Source organism: Scophthalmus maximus, chromosome 7 (genome assembly GCF_022379125.1).
Source record: "Scophthalmus maximus strain ysfricsl-2021 chromosome 7, ASM2237912v1, whole genome shotgun sequence".
Classification (NCBI taxonomy): Eukaryota; Metazoa; Chordata; class Actinopteri; order Pleuronectiformes; family Scophthalmidae; genus Scophthalmus; species Scophthalmus maximus.
This window is the reverse complement of record NC_061521.1, coordinates 21,868,932-21,890,487: the sequence shown is the minus strand read 5'-3', so window position 1 is coordinate 21,890,487 and position 21,556 is coordinate 21,868,932. Positions and strand designations below refer to the sequence as shown.

The window sequence follows — 21,556 nt, the reverse complement described above, 5'->3', positions numbered from 1 at the left end:
CGGAGTAATTGAATAGTGTGAAAGGTGTCAGTGTCTGCATGAAAGTATTCCACGCGGAGAGAGACCCTCTTTCATCTGCCCACCGCACAGATAAAGAGGACGCTCAGCAGGGGAAGATTTTGGATTACTGTGTGTTAAAAACAGCAGAGGGTATACGCAGGTGGGCATCCAGAGGAAAAATGAGGAAATTGCAAACTACCATGCTCTCTATCCAACCACCTAAAGACACAGCAAGCCCAATTAACCTTCCTCATTACCACCGCAATAGGCCTTCCGCTCCAAAGGATAGAAGGAGATGGGGAAACAGGATGGGGGAGTGGGTGGTGGGGAGTCGGCCGAAGACGGGTGGCGGGTGCAGTACGGAGGGAAGGAATAAATCAGAGGAATGAAAAAAAATGAGAAGACGCAATTTGTCACACCATTGTCGGCTCCCGCGGTCCCCTATGAGGAGCGTGGCTCCACGAGGTGATGCCTGCGTGTCGGCCCAGCTGCTGCGTCTATTTAAATGGGACTCGAAGCTTCGTGAAGTGGGACCGCGTACCCTTTCAATATGCGGCTCGGCAAACCGCGGTTGCATGTACGGATGAGGGGAGTTAGACGCAGAGTCGACGGAGGGGGAGTCACGGATAGTTCGGCGCGAGCTTGTCTGAGCCAAAGAAACGGAATCAACTGGGTTTTTTTTGTTTGTTGAAGAGAACTCTGAGGATGCATGAGAGAGATTAGACGTGTGGGGGAGGACTATAGTCTTAATGGATCGCTGGGACGCGCGCATTGACTCTAAGAGACAAGCCGTTTTGACAGGAAAAGCCATTGACTCATTATCGAGTCCGCGCGAGTGGAAAAGGGAGAAGTCTCTCAATCGCTGCGTGTGTTTCATCACACTTCTGTGTCTCTTTTGAAAAAGAAAACAAGCTAGAATTAATCAAAACTGCGTCTCTCTTGAGCTGTTAGGAGCTTTAGATGGAGCATAAATGACACACCTGTGACCTTTTAATCAAATATTAATGATTTCATAATGATGCTAAATTATTCTGTTATAAATATGAATCAGTTTTAAATACGAATGGGGGGGGGGGACTCTGATCTCTTTTTTCCCTTTTGGCTTTCAAGAAGCTTTTTCAAAGCATTTGAAGGGAAGCTTCACCAATGTACACAAAGATTTTGGGAAGCAGTGATCGTCATGTCAAATCAGTTGTATAATGTCCTCTGTCACTCCAGAAGAGCTGTGGTAGGTCTGAGAAAATAACATCAGGCTTAGGCTCGTAGACCGTTTCCAAAAAGTGGCCATTAACCACGTAGGTAAGGTCTGTTGGCTGCATTACGGGAAGTGTCGTATCCAGCAATTTTGGATTCAACAAGGGCGAAAAGGTCAGGACATCTAGAACTCCGCTCCAATCCAATTTTCAACCACTCGTGTTTGATCATGCTTGCGGCTGAGGCAGAGTCATCAATGTCAGTCGGTCAACCGGACTAAAATGCCTCAAAAATAATCAAATGGCTGGCTACGAAACTTTGGTGCAGACGCTCGTGGTCACCGGAGTGGCGATACCCTGACTCTTTCCAGGAGCGACACAATGACATTGACTTGTGGTTTTGAGTAAAATGACTTGAGAGCAATTGAACACAATTTCCAGAAAAATTTGGTTCTGACTGAAGTATCCCGTTTAGCGAAGGTCACCAATGCTGTAGCTAAAGCTAACTAGCGAAATCTGAGGAAAGGATCTCATAATGAATATGGCGTAGCGTTGGCTCACTCGATGGAGTCTAGAGTCTGAAGACATCACTCGCTCTTTGAGAAGAAAAATCTTTTATCCCCCGTCTTCTGTGATTTGGGAGGGTCAAACCTTCTGGGGATTTGGGGTTTGAATGTTTCCCCCTGAGCTGCTGGCTGTTTGGACGGGTTTGAATCAGACCGAGAGAGGAGACGGGGATTCGGAAGGGCGACTGGCGATCACGTGTTTTTGTGTGATCGTAGTGCTTGAAGTTTGTCCTGCTTTATCTAACTTTAGTTTTTGGACTATAAGAGCATGTCCCCTGTGTCCCGCCCATAATTCACGCCTTTGCCACACTATATAGCTTCTACGTGGAATGGCTGGCGCTCTGGTTATATTTTGGGATTCCAGAATAATGCGAGTTATAACGGCAAAGATTGCAATAAACAAGAGGTCTGACAGCACTGCTGCACAATGACAAACGGGCCAGTAAATGACCCCTATACCACTGATACTGGTCGGTCGCAGATATCAGCTTTGTCTCTTAAATAGGTGCTTTTTTCTTCTAAGAGGAATAATAATTATTCAAGACATTTGACAAAGGATGCGATAGAGCAGGTACAAACAACGTGTGTCAGAGCACATCTGCTTTCCAAAACTTTTATCAACACCTGGTTTCGTTCACAACTGTCGAAGTTTTGAGAAATTTGCGTCATGCACAGAAGGAGGTTATTTATATCAACACACACACACACACACACACACACACACACACACACACACACACACACACACACACACACACACACACACACACACACACACACACACACACACACACACACACACACACACACACACACACACACACACACACACACACACACACACACACACACACACAGTTTCCAGACATTTTCCAGGTGGCCCCAGATTTCAAGGGCAAGAGTTGCGATACAGGAGAGGACGACCGAGTAGTGATTTGTGAGCGATCATCACCTTTGGACCTCAGAGTATTTACGCGATCGATGAACTCGGCCAACAGAGCCTGCTGTGCATGTGTGTGTCGTACGCACATTTGCATACTCGTGCTCTTTTATGGACGCTGTTTAACGTCTGTTCAACTTTTTTTTACGGAGAGCGGCTAGGGGGAAATCAATGGACACAGTGTGTGTGTGTGTTTGAGTGCGTGTCGTGTGTCTGGGAGAGAGGCCCGCTGACAGGGGGGGGGGAGATTTCACATTCTCATTTCCAATCTGTCTGGTATCAGGCCTGGAGTAGCTGTCACCCGTGGGTGATGCTACCTCTGCCTGTTTGCCTCCATTTCATTCAACAACCCGGTCTGATGCAAGATGTCAGGTCAACTAATACTGACTAATTGCAAAGGGGGGCGGGTTGAAAAAATGCCATCAGCAAGCCAAATGAGTTTTAATTACTGCCTATAACCAGACACAGCAGACCAGTCAATCTCCGACTCACTCCGCAACTGGGACAGAGGCAGGGGTTGGGTGGCGGGGTGAGCTGAACAACTGCACGAAACCCGAAGGGAGGGGAAAGAGGAGAAAGGAGGAGACGTAAGAAGAAGGTATGAAAGAGGAGAGAGGCATTATGGTAAATTAGAGAAAAAGTTAGGGAAAGATGGTGTTCGGCCAGTCAACACATCAGACATCTGACATTGTTTTTAACCATCAGTGAGTGAGACTCTGCTGCCCTCTAAAGGTTACAGCGTGCAGAAATGCAAAAGGGCAGTGTGTGTGTGTGTGTGTGTGTGTGTGTGTGTTGCAGCCGTGCATGTGTGCAATAGTGTGCACGTCGGAGCTCCGATCGCTTTCACAAAAACCATGACGCCCTTTGAAGACACACCAAGGGCCTGGACGGGCCGAGGGGGTCGGGTTTACCAGGGGGGTCGAGAAGGAGGAGAATGGTGATGATGTGAGGTTAGAAAGCACGGCGGAGCAACCGGGAAGAATGGATTGCCACACTCGGATGAAGTCTCCCCTCACACACACGCACACGCACACGCACACGCACACACACACACACACACACACACACTTCAGCCCAGATATACACAGTGTCAGTGGTCTGCGGATAAAGTTAGCCTTTGGGAAGATTTTCCTCTTTCTCCTTCTTCTTCTCCTTCTTCCTCACGTCCATCACTCAGCTGCGAATGCTGATGTGAAAAGACGACACGCACGCTGACATTTATAGGATAGTGTGCAAAAGTCCTCATCGTGAGAAAAAACAACAACAACCCCATAATGACTCGAGCTGAAAAAGTGGGATGAATTGATTTCCCTCAAATGTCAGCAGTAAGTCGGACGTTACGATGGCATGCGGCGCCCTCTAAAATTCAAGAAGACGCATCCTTCAAACTGAACTGATGCCCCCCCCCCCCCAAAAAAAGTTCTCCCACCGTCTCGTCATTGTAGTTTTTTCTTCTGTCAGTCCACTGTATTTTGCCTTTTAGGGCAGCGCTCGTTGATTGGATGCTACTCGGCGTGGCCGCACTCAGGAAAGGGCCAGTTTGTGTCCTGTGCCAAGGTTTAAAGTTGGAACCATTCGGTATAACCGAGCGCTTCACTGAAATTGAATTATTTCATTCGAGAGAAAGATGACGTACAGTTTTTGAATGTTTTTATTTTTTTCGTGACATGATGACTCTTTTGAAACCCGTTCCACTCCAAACTTTGGTTAAGGGTCCTTGTTTTTCTTCTTCTTTTTTTTATATTTGACAAATTTCAAAATATGGAAGTTTATCAGTCACACATTAAACCATCATTGGTTTACTATTGTGTCTTAAAACAGGCGCCTACTAAGACAAAAGATGTTTATGTCCCTGACATTATCAGAATGAATTTGAGCAGGGCTGGTGGAAAGGTTTTTCCCATTAAGGGGCCGTTTCAATAATTTTTTTTATAACATCCCTCCAGGGGCCGTAATAAATTACCGAACACATACGTCACACGAACGTCGTCTGGTGCAACGGCTGGAACTGCTTCTCTCGGGCGAGGGCGTCTCTGACGTCTGGCGTCGCCGTGGTGACGCGACCTGCAGCCGGTTTTTCCTGGTCAGTCAGTCTTGGGCAGAGCTGGGCCTTTTTACGAGGGTCATCTTTGAAAGGAACCCTCTCACGGCGGTACGGGCGCCGACCTCAGTGCCCGTCTCCTCCGAACGAGAATGGCCTCGGGACGAGCGCACAGTTCAAAGATGCTCGAGCAGAGGGAGGCCGCAGAGCGGCGAGCGAGCTCAAAGCTCGCCGCTCTGCGGCTCGGCGCCTTCAACGTTGCAGTCGGGCGCGTCAGCTGGCTTCTGAACGGCTTCACGAATACGCCCGGTTCATTTTGTTTGGTCTTTCACATCGTGACGTGCCTGGAGGAGTTTCGCAGGAACTTGGTCTTGCACAGCAGGGGGATTGCACAGTGTTACTTCTCCTGCGAGCGTGCATGGCTTGCAAAAACAGTAAGTACTCCCAAAAGTGGGTGAGTGGGTGGCATTTTGTCAAGTCTGTAGTTTCATCGTGGGCCAGAGACTATAACTGGACACGTCTGTCAGGTCTCGCTAAGGCTCCTTGTTGGGCACAAACAAACTCACCTCATCCGGTTTGGCCGCAGGTTTCCAGCTGTAATTGGTCGAGTTTGGCCTTTTATTCGTCACTGCCAGCGCGTCTTCGCCGACCGGCCTCCACCAGCTTTTCTTATGCTTCAGCGAAAAGAAAAAAAAAAGATTTAAAAAAGCACAACACAAGTGGCCATGACGCTCGGCAGCGACGACACGTGATGGCCATGTGCTCGCTTCGTTCACCCTGACCGTGAACCTGACAGGCAATGCAGGCAGGGAAGCGTCTGAGGAAAAATGCAAGTCTGCCGGATTCATGCTACTTTTTTCTCTCATCACAGAAAGGAATATTTAGGATCAGAAGGATCAAACGGGCTTGCAGGCTGAAGTCCCAGTGGCCCGACGACACGGAAATGCCACAGCCATCGCTTTTCTCTCCGCTGTGATCTGTAAAAAATTGATTAGCTTCATTTGTAAGGCAATTTCCTCCGAACGAGGGACCAGATATGAAATGCACCACCGGCACGCACACGTGTGCTCCCCCATCTTGGAAAAAAAAGAAGAAGAAGACGTAAAAAGGACTGTCTGAATTACTGACTTATTTTTAGATGAGACATGAATTTCCACAGCAGACAGTCTGTAATCAATTGTAATTAGGTCTTCTGCTGCTTTCTGGTTAAGTATCGGCTCGGAGACGTGTCAGAAAACAGAGCTGTACAATATTGAACTGGAGCTGTGAATCCATTATCAACGTGTGCTGGGCTGGAAAATGTGACAAAACTCCAATCAACTGCAAGATTAGATACAAATGGAGACCGGCCTAAGCCCACGCACGCACGCACGCACGCACGCACAACTGTGCCTTTGTGGACACTGTCAGTGATCAGAAGACTCTCGGCCACGGGAAACAAAGAAAAAGAAGCTCCAACACTGGTAATCCAATTTCGCTGCAATTTGATCGCAGATGTTTTAAAGCATCACGCGCCGCCTTTGTCACCACGACATTTCAAGCAATTCCATGTTCATTGTGAACGGCGGTTTATCAAATTAGCTCCGTTTGGCACATGAAACGTGGACATGATTAGCACTTTCACTGTGAGCACCTTTTCAAACAATTAAAAAGCCTTCCCCATCAGACACTCCACATGTGACTCATCCGCTGACAAGTCTCCACTGCGGCGGTTTGGATGTCATTTCATTTAGCAGGGACCCGATGTGTGAATGAATCAGATTTGTCTTCTTCATCCCACGGGAACTACTTTAGAAGAAGGTGTCGGTGTTTCTCTCCCTGTGCGGCGCAATGTATCAAGAATCTGTCATAAAAACAACCGAAACAACCCACTGGACTTTTAAGCTGAACTGCTCCGTGGTCAGAGGTGACTCAAAACGAGCTGCCCGCACAAAGTGTTGGAACATGTCACCGCTGCTTCCATGGCAACCGTGTTCGGTGTTCATCCTTCTCCATTGTGAGGCGGCATGACAGCGCCGCTCCTCAACGTGTGCCCCCCCCCAGCCCCATGAGAGGCATGTGTATCTTATTGTTTCCAATATCTCTGGAGACACTCACGCTGTCTCTCAAGGGCATCCTTTAAACAACTGTCCTTTTTATGCTTCTTTATTCCCCCCCCCCCCACACACACACACACACACACTCTTCACAACTGAACACCATCAATCTAGCATTGTACTTTAACTTTATTTCTCAGTCCATTAGTTTCTAGGACACAGAGCAGCACAGGCAGAGACAAGGGGGATGGGAGGGAGAGAGTATGAAAAAAAAAAGGAAAAAGAAAAGAAAGGTTGGCTCCCCGGAGAGATAAAATGTAATTTCACAGTCAACTTGCTGTGATATATTATTTCACAACAATGGGGTGTGGGCTGATATGAGCCCTGCTTGGCACCTGTACAGAGTAGTTAGAACATCAGCAATGGCTCTCCGGAGTCGCGGTGTGTGTGTGTGTGTGTGTGTGTGTGTGTGTGTGTGTGTGTGTGTGTGTGTGTGTGAGTGAGTGAGTGAGTGAGTGAGTGAGTGAGTGAGTGAGTGAGTGAGTGAGTGAGTGAGTGAGTGAGTTAGTGTGTGTTTGTGTGTGTGTGTGAGAAGGTACCTGAAAGGAGGTACCAGGAGGGGCCAACCCAGTGGAATCCGAGCTAGAACTGTAAAAGACGAGCAATGATGATACACAACAGGAAAAAAATAAAATTTAAATCCAGTTTTCTTTAGTTATTTAATATGAAATAATATTTCTAAATATGTGATTTCATGCCTCTGTGTATTGAGCCTTCATGGATGTAAGCAATGTAACAGCAGGTGTGCATATATATATATATATATATATATATAAAACCAACCCAAGAAAAAGAAAAAAAATTCAATAGGTCTCATTCTTTGCATTGAGCCAGCCAGAAGAAAGAATCTAAACATCGTTTATTCCGGTAGCCGCGCTCGCTCGCTCGCCGCTCCCTGCGTCACCATCACACACGGTTATCCTGGAACATGGAAAAGCATTGATAGATGCCTCGTGCTCCATTAGCCACGGTCGCTCAGCCCGGGGAAACACTTACACATCACCTTCTGCCAGAAACTCAATGAGGCAGAAACAACTAACCTATGCACTAAATACAGAAGATGGGATGAGACATGTCGTGTGATTAATGGTCTGATTGCAAATTCAGAAACAATATCGGCTGATGATCATTTAATGGAGCACCCAGAGCTGGTTTCTTTTTCCTTTAAATTAAACATCAAAGGCAAATTAAACAAAATAAAGTGTGTCAGTCAGTATTGACCCTGCGATATCAAGTGCGTATCTGTTAATGGGCGTCTTCGCTGTCCCTCTCAGAGTTTGCTGTTCTTCTGAAATTGGGACACCAGTCCCAGGACCTGCTCGGACGCCGCGACGGCCTTGCTCTGCAGGTACAGGGAGCTGTTTTTGGACGTCTCGCTCAGGAAGTAGCGATAGTTCACCATGATGCCGCAGGAGTTCGCCGCGCCCCTGGGGCTGGTGTCGGCGCGCCAGTTCAGCCGCCACATGGTGGCGCCGTTCTGCAGGTGGAAGTTGGCCACCGGGTTGAGGGCGTAGCCGCGCCTCTTCTCCCCGTAGAGGTACCAGGCGCAGAGGCGCATCAGGACGGGCTCCAGGACGCGGCACAGCCGCTCCGAGCGCAGCCACTCGCTGGTGCCGACCAGCTTGCGGAGGGCGTCGACCGCCGGCGTGCCCGGGGAGGAGTCGGTGGCCTGCTCCACCTCCTTCCACTCCTGCTCGGAGAGGAGCTCGGAGCCCCGGCCCTCCTTTCTGCTCTGGCTGAGGAGGCCCTGGAGCCAGGAGGAGAAGCCCGGGATGGGCGACAGGCTGGAGAACTGGGCCATGTGAGGAAACTCGCCCTGGAAGACAAGACGAGAGGGGGATTTAACCCCTTAAACATCATTGTATTCAGTTAGGCCCCTCAACTCCCTTCTGATCTTCCATCGCTGTTAATCTAATGTTTTCTCCAAAAAGGTTTTTGGGCTATTTAAAGACCAGAGGTAATTAAGGTTGTGTTACTCTCTGGCCTCAATCCATGTCTCTGATTCGCTGCCGTATGGATTAAAAACACTTGTCTCATGCTTCGGTGACGATGCAGCAGGAAGGAGTCAGGAACATCGCAGGTTGTGACAGTGACGCCCAAAACAACAGACCAGTGTCAGAGCGGTGCACGTCGCAGCAGGCGCCAGACAGTAACAGTGATTTGTGGTCACAGTGCTGACCACTTTTGTGTTTTGACACTGCCAGTCACAGTAGCTCACGTGCAACGCAGCACAAGGCACATGAACATTAAAGTATATCAATCCGTTGTAATTTCTTTGGCATCTATAAGTGAAGTAAACAAAGTTTTTTTTGGGGGGGGGGGGTTAATCATGAATACTGTGAAAAATCTTGGAGGCAATGTTATTTTATTTCAAACCAGAGGTATGAAGAGCTGTATGATGAAAAGTTACAGGTATGTTTCGGGTTCGAGGAACTTTTCTTTCGGTGATCTTGAACGTCTTACATGCAGGCAGAGTCCGCTCAGTGCAGAATTGCCACAATCTGCCTCGTGACACGTTATTGAGCTGTAATGACTTTGCATTAACCAGCTTGAAGAGAAGAAGAAGAAGGAAAAAAAAGAAGAAGTGTGGTGTGGAAGTGAGAAAACTACACTTGAAAAACATAGGGAATCCCTTCCGCAACAGTGGAATTAAAACCCTTGATATCAAAAAAAACATATATATATATATATATACAGTATATTATTCAGTTGTTGCTCAGGCTGCCTCTTGGTCCTTCAGTGCCTCAGACAGGGGCCACATTACAAATCACTTCCATGACTTCGCCATCCTGCCCCGCTGATGGAGATGGACGATGCCCTTTCTCCTTCCCTCTTATTCTATCCTCCTCCACCTCTGTGCCTTCCCCTTCTCTCACGTCTCTCTCTCTCTCACACACACACACACACACACACACACACACACACACACACACACACACACACACACACACACACACACACACACACACACACACACACACACACACACACACACACACACACACACACACACACACACACACACACACACACACACACACACTCTTCATGAGTTCTCCTCCACCACGCTGCCCCCTCCTTTCGTCAGAATAGCGCACCCCTCCCCTGCTGCACCCACTGCCCATCTTCGCGCTCCTGCGTCTGGTTTGATAAGTGATGGAGCGATGTGGCAGGCAGAAGAATAAAAGGCTACAGATGAAAGTGGAAGTGTCAGACAACCCCCGGGGGGACACGTTGCCGTCCGTCTGCTTTCTCCTTTCTTCCTCCTTGATTTCACCCTCCGTTTTACTTCAAAATCCAGCCTTCTTACTCTCCCATGTCCTGCTGGCCCTTGTGTTTCTTCTTCTCACTCTGCCGTATCCGGATCTCGCCTCGGTCACTCCGACCCCTCTATTTTTAACTGCCGGCTGTTCGCACGTAGGGGAGTGGGCCGGGTTGACGGAGAAAAGGAGGCGGTGGTAATATGGATCGAGGCAGGTAGGAGATGGGGGGGAGGATAAGCAGAAAGTGAAGGAGCGGTGCCCGAACTACGCCCCAGGGTCTAATCTACAAAGACAAGCAAGACCGCCTCCCCTCACCTTGAATCACAACTGTGACCTTTTCCTTTCCACTCTATCATCTATCCATCATCGTAGTGGGGCCTCTGCGGCCGCTGCTGCTCCCCGCTTCACCTTTATGTCAGGAAGAACCGGCCCCCTGCAGAATACAAGTCTGGCTGTGGTTTTGTTGCAGCCTCCAAGGCAGTGATGTGCACTTACACTTCCAGGGTCAGGGGTGCGATTCCCCACTGGGGTCGTAAATAATGTATGGCACTCACACCGATCTGGATGAGGTGTCCACACACTGTCCGTCCTTTTGATTTTTCTCCTCCACCGCTCCTCCAATACAATTTGAACTTGGTATATGGCCGGGTGTGTTTCTGACCATCGGGGAAGGGCTGTGTCTAATGTGTATGGTTTTGGATGAGCAGTTCTCAAGACCCCAACACAGGGGGTCTTGAGAACCCCCTTTTGTAAGGGGTGAGAGGGCCCTCAGAGAACCTCCACAATTAAAAAGAAAAATACTTAGTTCATTCTCAACCAATGTATTCAGCCAATTTCTAATTTACGTTATGACACTAATTACTTAGAAAACATTAATTACAACAAAAAAACACTTTTAATTCCAGGTTTTCCAGGGTCCCCCCCCCCCCCCCCAAAAGGGCTACGCCCTTGCGTATTAGTACCAGGTTGAAGTCATATCTACATACAATCTGGATGCGCAACACATTTTAATGTCAAGTGAGTCAAAATGAAGGTATTACAACTGTCGTGTCTGTTACACAGCAGCCCGTCTACAGACTTCAAACCCTTCAGTCTCAACATCACTGAACCATGTGTGTCGCCATGAATAAAAACACCAATAAGTGAAAGAAAATAATAATAACAGAAAGCTTCCGGCAAATCAAAACACTCCTGTCGTATAAATAGCTAGGGCGGAGGCAGCTCGGAGCTCTGGAATCAGATTTTTCACGAGGACGCACTACAAAGAGCAGTTTCCCATCTGTCTGGGCAGAGAGGCTTTTGATTTTCCATTCAGCGTTGCAATCATTTAACAAGTGAGCGAGGCGAGAGAGGCCCCGACATGAAGGGGCTCCCGCGCTGAGCGAGAGGGACGGATGACATGTCATTACCACCTTTCTGCCGACTACTGCTCTGTGCGTGTGCGTGTGTATAAGCGAGTGGTAAAACAAGTGGCAGATTTGCGATTCGGCACTGGGACTCCAAATTAAAAAGGGAAAAAAAAACTTTTGAGAAGCAATCCAACTCAAATCTTGCCCGTCACCGCGACATTCCTCGCCGGAGTGTCGCTGTGCCAGCTGGACCCCACCCGAGGGCGAGAGCCGCTTTAAATTGAATGCAGCATGCGAGCCGTGCGGAGTGGGACATTTGATTCGTGAGGCTCGAGACAAAAGGACACGTTCCGACGCTGCGACATGGGGAGGGAGGCGAGGGAGCTCTGTCGGCGGCTGCGTCGGTGCCACGCGTGTCGCGTGCACCGTCCCCGATAAGACGTGATTATCGAGCTGTGACGGGACAGGGCGCTTTTTAAGAGCTTCGCCGATTAAACTTCACGGTTATCGTTTTTAGGCAGCAGATGTTAACGTAACCTTGCCTCCTCTCACCTTAGGCTGTTTCTCTTGAACGGCCTCAGACGTTTAGATGCCACTGTACACTATATGTGTATGTATGTAGCTTTTTATGCACATTTGATTATGTTCAAATAAAGAGTTGCATTGATTCAGTGGACTTTTTTATTCAGTTTTAAGCTTTGAATCTCATTTTATGTTGATATGGCAGAGTTCTGAGGACTGAGAGAAGGATTTTGTCAGGATGACAATTAAAGTCAGGTTGAGTTTTGTACATTGGAGCTCTGGTGTGAAAACTGAGCCAAAGCAGTCGTAGAATACTGCATTTTTTATTGTACAAAACTAGTCGATTTCTCCAGTTCCCCGAGTATCGAGACATTAGAGTCAAATCATATTTTCAGAATACAGCTGAGCTCCCTAAAGCTGGACTCAGACTACATGAGATTCAAAATCACCTGACCAATTTTGTAGATGTGGTTGCATCACGCACTAGAGGAGAATCTTCACACACATTCCTCTCTCCAATCTCAAACATGCGCGCGCGCACACATGCAAGATTTGAAAAGAAAGAATGGCACGTCACACACGACTAGAGATTTATGAAGATTATCGCTCCGGAGGGAGTCGACGCGCCGCCGCGCGTCAAACTCCCTGACGTGATCCCACGGGGGAGAAGGGGCAAACAAAAAGCCAACAAGATGGAGACCGCCGTAGTGTGACAACATGCTCTGTTGGTAATAATCCTTAATGTGGTGAACAGGGGGAAGGCAGAAGAAACAAATCCGGATGAGAAAATGGTCGGGGACACGCTTATCGACGAGCCTTTCCTCCAACTCAGTTGCTGCTCGACTCATCTCTCTCATTGGTTTTGCTCGGAAAGTAGTGACTAGGGGTTTTAGAATTCTCAGGGCGGCCCCGATGATTCTGCGGGAAGTTCTGGAAGGTTTTATAAAAATGGATCTGTACACCCCCCTCACACTACACGTTAATATCTTGGCTGCTACATGCATTCCTTGTAGTTAAGAGTTCTCTGACTAAACAATTTGCTGTTTTGTCTTTGCATGACGACGACTACACCCCGACTTCCTCCCGCACTCACCTGCAGTTCCCGCACCACCCTCTTGATGAGGTAGTTGCCCAGCTCGACCCCCTGCAGGCCGGCTTGGGTGGAGGAGATGGAGTAGAAGATGGCCGCGTTTATCTTGTTAACATCCTCCTCGGTGTCGACGGTGGCGAACTCCCGGACGATGCTCTAGGAGGAGAAGCCAAAAAAAAAGACCAAAATCTGAATTACTCGGATTCAGACACGAGAGCGCTCTCTGTGTTCCTGTGGCCGATCGGCCGCAGTCAGGACAGGAAGCTCCTCCAAATATTTCAGGGGTGCACTTCATCACACCCTGTGATACTCTCAAATTTCTGTGTGGTCGAAACCCCCGGCAGAAAACAGCAATAGCAGGAGGTCAGCGCTGTAGAGGTCGCTCCCAGGGGGGATAAGTAGTTTAAAGGTCTCGCTACTGTGTTGCACACAGCGGTGATCCATTTGTCGGCTCAGAGGAGAGAGAGAGAAAAAAAAGAGGTACATCACGGGTGTTTACCTCTTCCAAGGTGCGGTTGAGGTAAGACAAACCCCTTACGGCAGCCGCCCTCACCTGAATGTTATCGGAGATGTCCTCGGTGAGGGCCACGTGCAACACGACCAGGGGCTCTCCCGGCATGGCGGCGTGGGTGAAGGCATAACAGCGGCGGTACGGCCCCACTCTGCGCCTCAGGTCAGTCCAGTTCCTCACCGGGTGCACCGCCTCGTACCTGACAGAGGGCCTGACAGTTAGCCCTCCAGTTTTTCAGTCGGCTGTTCGCTAAGCTCCGCCTTCCCTGGTTACCACCGGCCATGCTTGTCAAGCTATGATTGGACAATCACTGTTAGGCTTTTTTAGGCCCGACAGTCAATTTCCACGCTGTATAATTTGTACGTAAGCAAAAGATTAATGGAAAGCGGGAGAGAAACGGAGTGTGGGGATGCACGGATGCTCCTACTGGCTGATCTTCTGCAGGATCTCACAGGGGGACTGCCAGGTGATTCTCTCCAGTCGGAGCAGACCTACCGAGAACCACTCGGACAGCAAACTCTTCAGCGTCCCGTTCAGGTCCTGGGAGAGGGGAGGGGGAGGGGGTGACAATTTAGATGTATATATCCACATCCAGCTGATAATAAAAAAAAATAAAAAAAATAAATCAGCACATTCTCTTGCTTGTCCTGAACAGCTCATGGAATAATGAGAGGCCAGTCTTGCGTTTGTATTTCATAATGTTGTCGGACCTATACTGTATAATGTGATGTGTCATTTAATCACTGAAATGCAGGTAAACCTTATTATGTGCACGAAGGATAAGAAAAATAAGAAAATCTGCTATAGTAACTCTTCTGAGCCTTGTGGGAAATGTCATTTTACTGTAGCAAAGTGCAGTGAAAAGTTGATTTTTTTTCCGTCTCTCTTCTTTTATATCTTATAGAGAGGAAACACCGTAAAATAATTCACTAGAAATTGCAGCTTTTTAAAGAACTGGATAAACACACAGTCCTCGCGAGCTCCATCCTATTACCCGACAACAATGTTGCTCAGGATTTTTCTGTATAGGCAATAAAAAGATTCCATACCCATATCTTACACACTCATGCGGGGAATATGGTCCGCTGGGAGTCGGCGTGCCGTTTGAATGTTTTCACATTATGAGTGGTGATTTGTTAGAGCTTGCGGTGTGTCGTAGGGAAGGCACTTCAATAAATAACTTGCCATTTCAAAGCAGCTCTGTCCTCCCGCAAAGGTCAGACATCATTTACGGCGAAAATCTCTTGCAAACACACAAACAAGCGCACGCGGCGCAAAACACATTAAATACAGCTCATGTCGGCTGTTCCATAGGAGGAGTTCACCTTTAATGCCCACTTGTCAGTCATAGTAACAGCTAATGCAAACAAGCTCAAACACAGTCATGGTATAAAAGACACTGGGTGAGATTCTCTGCACATTATTCAGCCCTATGGCTAAAAGTAACGCTCAGAGGAAATAAATTATTCAGCAAATCTCCCATCACTACTTATATGCTGTATATATAAATACACATAGATGTGTATTTGTGTCTCTCAAACAAGCCTCGAGGGCCTAAATAATCTATAATGGCCGATACAATCCCTGCCCGGCATTTCTGCACCTCAACAGACTGCGAGAGTGCAGTGGCCGTACCTTGGGTAGCCAATTCTCACCCACACAAAGCGAAGGGCCAAACCGAGACGCGCACTCCATTGACCCAGGGGAAGATGAAGTCTTTTGAAATGGAAGGGGTCTTGCATTTGAAGGCCTCGGGGGGGGGGGGGGGGGGGGGGGGGGGGGGGTGGAGAGATGGCGGAGAGAGGTTCGAAAGGGGAAAGGAGAAAATCTCTGCACTCCATTAGAAAGAGAATGAAGCTTTTTTGACTCTGGAGCTCTTATCGATGCGGTGAAAGGAGCCGACGCTTTTGAGCCGACGCGGCACCTCCGCTACGAGGACCCTCTCCACCTTGAGCTGTGGCTATTGTGTGATTATACGGAGCGATAGACACTGCAGTGCCTGGATGGAACGGTCCCCTCCACCAAGGGGCCAAATGACCACTGAGCGCCAGCGTGTTTACAGGGCAGGCGCAGACGCTGCCAATGCCTTTACTCCAGTAGGCTGCATGCCACTTGTCAGCCCGGCAAGTCTGCCTGCGGAGGGGCAAAAATAGCCTCGCTTGATACTTTGTGTAATCCCAAAGAGCATAACTCCGGCGATGACGTCTTTGATTTTCCTTTGAATCTTTCAGCCACTGCGTTTGTGGACAGGTGGACGGGAATGACAAGGCCAGGGGGGCAGAAGGAGTGAGGAGCAACATCAAAAATCAATCACCCAACCGAGAGAGAGACTAATCTCGCGTAGAATGCAAAGTGACACGCTTTGCAAGAACCGCAGGAATCGCAGCCTTGCAAATATACAGACTTGAGTAAATTTAGTGTGATTCAGTGCTACGTTGATTATCAACTTTCTCCCCTGGTATATGCACATACCATCAATACACAGATACTAAAAAGCTTCATATTTACCATGATTGACCTTTTTCTCACTTTTAGCTCAATCAATTCCGGCATTAACCAACAAAGCAAAGCTCGCTGTGCACTGCCGACACCAAGGTGGTCACTGAGAACAAGCGAGTACTCTGTAGGCAGCCGAGACCTTTTAAGGCCACAAAAGCTCTCAGTGGGCGTGGGTTATTGAGATTAAATGCATCAGAACCACCTCTCAGCAGGAAATAAAAAAAACAGATATTGAGCAGGAGAGGAGAGGCGAGGTCCTCCGGTGACGGGCGCGGTCAGCGAAGATGAAAATCATATCAGGCAACGGCCCTTAACGCTTGATAACGCAACATCAAAGGTAGACAGACTTTCAATTTCACTCCAAAGGGAGACAAAAAAAAAAAACTGATCTGAAAGATGAAGAGAAAACCTTTTTCACTTCATCATCAAAAAGTCCAGGCCACTTTCAGTGCGGCTATCTCATCCTCTGACGGCACACACAGGTTTTGTTATGTTGATTAAAGCGTCTTCGCCATAACGGGCGTAACAGAAATCAGCAGTGTGCATTTCATGTAGGAAAAGTGGAAACAGCGTGGCAACTCTCACAGAAGCAGTGTGCTTCAGAGTCGACCACCGTGAAGCAAATTGCCACCCTGGGATTAATGGCACTGCAGACATCAAAGTTAAAGGAGGCTGCAGTTGCGGGTTCAAAAAATGAAATTAGCATCTTTATTGACAACTGACAAACACACACACTTATCAAAAACAAACTTCAACAGTTCTGTTACCTTAGTCAAGGTTATTGTTAAAGAAATGCACTTACATCCTGTTTCAACATGTCGAGAGCTAAATACTGTATTTTGAATATTGGTTGCATTCAATACAAAATAATATTTGTTTCCATTTCGCTATTGAAGGAAAGCTCTGATTTTACCAAAACAACTAGAGTTTAACCAATAAGTCCATTAATAGATTAATAAATAAACAAATAATCAGAACTGGTGAGTTTTTTCAAGCCCCAATACCAAAATCTTTTGCTTCTCTGCTTTTTTTGCCCTTATGTGTTAGTTACAGGAATAGTTTGAGGTTTGGGTGCTGTGAGATGGAAGAAAAAAACAAGCAAGGTAATATCACAACAAGCTATTTCGTGTCATACCTTGAGGTTTTGGTGCTGTTGGTTGGGGGAAAGAAAAACAAGCAATTTAATATCATAACTTTTGGTCTATATGCAACTGAAATTGGTTATTGCAGATAGAAATATGACACTACTGTAGATACAGTTACAAAGGACTAATCAGGACATTTTGTTAGGTGATCCATCCGTTAAAAAAGTTGGATATGCAACTGGTTGGCTTTAATCATAAGATGCATACTTTGGCATGTTAAGAAAAAGGTTGGACTGTTAAATTACCCCAGCTGCACAAAATGAGTGAGCATATATTAATATTAAAGCATATATGGTTACATTTCTGACTTGACTGGGGGAAGAGAAGTGAGTGCGTTGGTAGGGAGTTTTCACTTTAAATTCTTGGACAGGTTAAGTGTCTGGAATTAACATGACAGCAAGGTTGACATCTGAAAGAGAAAAAAAAGTATTCCAAAATTATTACCAAGTGTGTGCATGAAAACTGCTCCATCACGGCGCTGAGCTGATCTGATCTGGGGACTGTAATTACATCTGACTGAACGTGAATGACTGAACAATGAGGCAAATGAGACTGGAAAGGTGCGGCTTTACTGGAAAAAATAAAAAGGGGGGGGGGGGGGGGGGGGGGGGGGGACCTGTTGGGAGCCACATATGGTGTGATGGAAATTTTATTCTAAGTTTTTTTTTTTTTTTTTTACCCCGCTGCCTTTCCTTTCAATTATCCTTTCACTTCATCTTCAACAGATTATTTCAGAAAATATTCATCCCACATGCCTGGTTTATATTCGTCTCTCTTTCACCTTGTTGGTGCGGCAAAAGGCTCTTTCCCTTTTCATGTACAGACTGAGACATTTATCACAAGGTCTATTTTAACACAAGAGCTCTGCAGCAGAACGCAGCCGCACTGTAAGATGATCCATTCAGCCAAAATGTGGCCGAAAATATGAATAAAGCACTGAAATGGACCTAGACGGTGTCTAACACCTAAAAGCTGTCTGTCCTATTTGCAAGAAAGGTCCTATGCTATGAGGAAAATTTATTTTAAAAAATGGTCTTTAAAGTAAAGTGGAGCAAAGGTCATTGCCACTCAAACTGTGATGAAATGTGAACCATGTGATGGGGGCAAAGCAAAGGGGTGCAGGTTGTGCCTCTGTGCTTGTATATGCGTCTGTACTCTGTCCACTTGCAATAAGGATGTTAAAACACAACCACGCACAATGATTTTAAATCAATGAAGTCCAACACTGAGGCCAACACAGCGCCAAACGCATAACAACGCGCATTACATGACCCATCCGCGCACCCGTAGAAAAATGTAAACAAACGCGTGTACCTTGATGTGCGGGCTCTCGCTCGCTTTGGACGAGATTATTTCCAGCACGTCGGCGCGCAGGTCCACCAGAAACTTCACGCCACCCTCGACCCTGCTTATGTGATTGAGCAGCTGCTTGTAGCGGGGAGTCAGGCAGTACCGAAGCCTGTCTTCGACCTGCAAAATGGTCGCCAGGTCCCGCAGCTGCGTGTCCAGCAGCTTCCCGGCCAGCTCCGACGCGCTCCTGTGGTCCACCCCGAAGTCCTGCGACAGCTTCGTCAGGAAGCCGAGTCTGTCCTCCTTCTCGAGACTTTTGTAGAAGTGCATGAAGTCCAGGCTGTTCGATTCGGGGGGAGGTGGGGACTTGTCTCTCGTCTCGTACGTGGGTAACGGTGCGACGACCCTCGCCAGAATCTCCTCCATGCCCGTGACACCGACGCGATTCGGGGACGAGTACCAGCGCCGACCACCGACGACCGAGGCCCGCAGAGACACTTTGAGAACAGCCCGGTGTCGCCAGCACCTCGCACTGCTACGAAAGGCCCAGATGACGGGGTGGGAGATCATTGCCGGCGGGAGGGAGATCAGCTGTCCGTGGGTTTGGAACCTGCGACCAGTGAACACACGGGAGGGAATCACTTCCGGGTTTCTTAAAGAGACAGTGCAGCTGTAATCCCCCCCCCCCCCCCCCCCCCCCCCCCCCCCCCCCCCCCCCCCCCCCCCCCCCCCCCCCCCCCCCCCCCCCCCCCCCCCCCCCCCCCCCCCCCCCCCCCCCCCCCCCCTCCCCACACACACACACACACATACAGAAACACACATTCGTGGCGAGAAAAAAAAACGTATTTTTTTTAATTTAACCTTTCTTGGTGTTTAACAGCTTGTTGATCCATAACCAAACAATATGTTCCCACCACAAAAATGTTGAAACTTCAAATCATCTTTTTTTTTAGCAGAATAGAAAGACAACATGTGAATGATATCACTTGAATTGTGCTTTTTCATTTAATATTATTTGAATAGATATCAATGATTGGAAAATTGCTTATTAATATTCCTGTCAATTGTGAGAAATGTCCCTCACTGATTCTAGTCTACTTTCTTTGAATAGTTGATAATAACTAACCTGTAATATCAATAGTTCATTAGAGCATCTGCTGAATATCACTACCTCTAGATTGAGAAATCAATAAAGTGATAAAAGGAAAACAAGAAGATGGATAATGATGAATTTTCACAATCAGCCACTACTAGAGCTGAGACCTTGCCAATAGTATACTTCTATGTTATCACTGAATAATGGTGATCTGCTTGAGAAGAGCTACACACCATTAATCAGTACTTGGAATATATATATATATATATATAAACTGTGGGTCACTTAATCTTGTCATCTACTCCAAAATTCCATACAATTATATGGGAAATATATAATCTCCCCTTTTGAGGTGCAATGAAGTGAATTTTATGAATCAATAAATAATTCAAATGCTGAAATATTCATAAAGTAGGTCATAAGGTGCCACTAACCAAGCTAATGTAATTAGTTTGGATTGTAACTTTGTGATAGCCTCATATCAGTCATATTCATCTTCTCAAACTGGGTTAAAAGTGGGGGTTGATAAAGCCTGGCCTCAGTCAAAGGTGGTCTGAGAAGACAGGAATGTGATATGAAGTGATGTGACACAACCATAGCACAATATTAAAGACTGGAGGAGGAAAAAAAAACTTGTGTCAAGAGGTTAATCAGGGGCCAAACTAAGGTCACTGCGTCTTATGTGCTTCTTTGACCCCTGTTAAGTACAACTGTGCACAGCCAAATTTCTTACTCCATTATTTATTTGCTGTAAAACCTTCTCTACTTCTGACACTTCTTTTTAATCATCACATATAAAGTCATGATTTGTTCGCAATGCAATTTACTTTCCAACACCAATAGTGTAATACTGCAAAATAAAAAATATCACATGTTTTGTGAAAGGTCTCATCCATCTCATAGACTGCAGATAAAAAGATCCAGCCAAGTTACAAAACATTTAACTTAAATTTTTTCTTCTTTCTGTATTGTAAAGCGTCTTTCAGTGTCTGGACAAGCGATAAATATTATTATTAACGACCCTGCCGGTCCAGACCAATCCATATATGATGATAATTTGCCCTGACACACCACCTTTCAAAATTCATCAGGTGTCACAGAGACGCAGGGTCTTTTGGTAGACCACAGCTAATAGTTACACATGACACCTAAATACAACACAAAAATAAAAAAAACAACTATAAGGCAAGTTTCACATATTGTACTTCATATTTTGATAGATGTTATAAAAGGACATCTACCTCCTACACAAATATGTATGTTATTATGATAATTTATTACTTAAATAATTCAGGTATTAGGGTACCACATAATATAAAAACCAAGAACAGTAGTGGTAATTATAACAATAATTTAACAAAACAGACATTAAATTAAATAAATGAAAAATGAAAGACATCAAATATACAATATCACACAGGGGGCTCAAATAGGTCAGACAAAAGCATATAAATATTTCTGGCATGGGGATTTTTTATGTGTTTAATGGATTTTTTTAGCAAAGAAATTTAATTTTTAAGTACAGTCCATAATGGGGGTGTTTTGGCATATCGGGATATTGTATATAATATTTGGTCATGATGATCTTGTTATTGATAAAAAAAACTATTTTTTGCTTTCTAGAATTAGACCTAAATGAATATTTTTGGAAGAAAGGAAATCTATGTTGAAGGATCTGGATTTGAGATGATCATTCAAGGATCTCCATAAACTTTGAACAACTTCACAAGCGTAAAATAAATGTTCGCTCGTTTCTATATGAGTTTTACACAGGTGACATTTTTCTACATCAATCTTAAATATTTTGTTGATTAATGAATTTGAGGGATATATATTGTTTAAAATGTCCACAACCCAAGACATGACTGGTCACAGAAGCGGAAAAGGAATGAGGATCGCTGAATTTAAAACGGAACACTTAACGCCCGACCTGGCAACCCGGCAAACTCCCGGAA

The 21,556-nt window shown here is 46.4% G+C and overlaps 1 protein-coding gene across 2 annotated transcripts; it reads right to left on the bottom strand.

Moving 5' to 3' along the window:
- Positions 1 to 6,947: 6,947 nt before the first annotated feature.
- Positions 6,948 to 19,351, bottom strand: mlycd (malonyl-CoA decarboxylase). 2 transcript variants are annotated; one of them, XM_047333421.1, is made up of 7 exons: positions 19,300 to 19,351; positions 18,530 to 19,194; positions 17,206 to 17,220; positions 13,999 to 14,111; positions 13,614 to 13,770; positions 13,064 to 13,216; positions 6,948 to 8,652 (listed from the first exon to the last, which is right to left on the bottom strand). In XM_047333421.1, exons 1-7 carry the CDS (start codon positions 19,325 to 19,327, stop codon positions 8,107 to 8,109), a joined length of 1,677 nt encoding a protein of 558 aa, XP_047189377.1. In that variant the 5' UTR covers positions 19,328 to 19,351; the 3' UTR covers positions 6,948 to 8,106. The 2 variants fall into 2 exon arrangements, with proteins under 2 accessions (XP_047189377.1, XP_047189378.1); XM_047333422.1 differs by lacking the exon at positions 17,206 to 17,220 and having other exon boundaries at positions 19,300 to 19,348.
- Positions 19,352 to 21,556: the final 2,205 nt, after the last annotated feature.

Coding starts and splice junctions, on each gene's coding strand:
- mlycd (XM_047333421.1), bottom strand. CDS start 19,327: ATGTGTGTTTCTGTATGTGTGTGTGTGT. Junction 13,771..13,998: donor ATCCTGCAGAAGATCAGCCA/GTAGGAGCATCC, acceptor GCCCTCTGTCAG/GTACGAGGCGGTGCACCCGG. Junction 13,217..13,613: donor ACATCTCCGATAACATTCAG/GTGAGGGCGGCT, acceptor TTCTCCTCCTAG/AGCATCGTCCGGGAGTTCGC.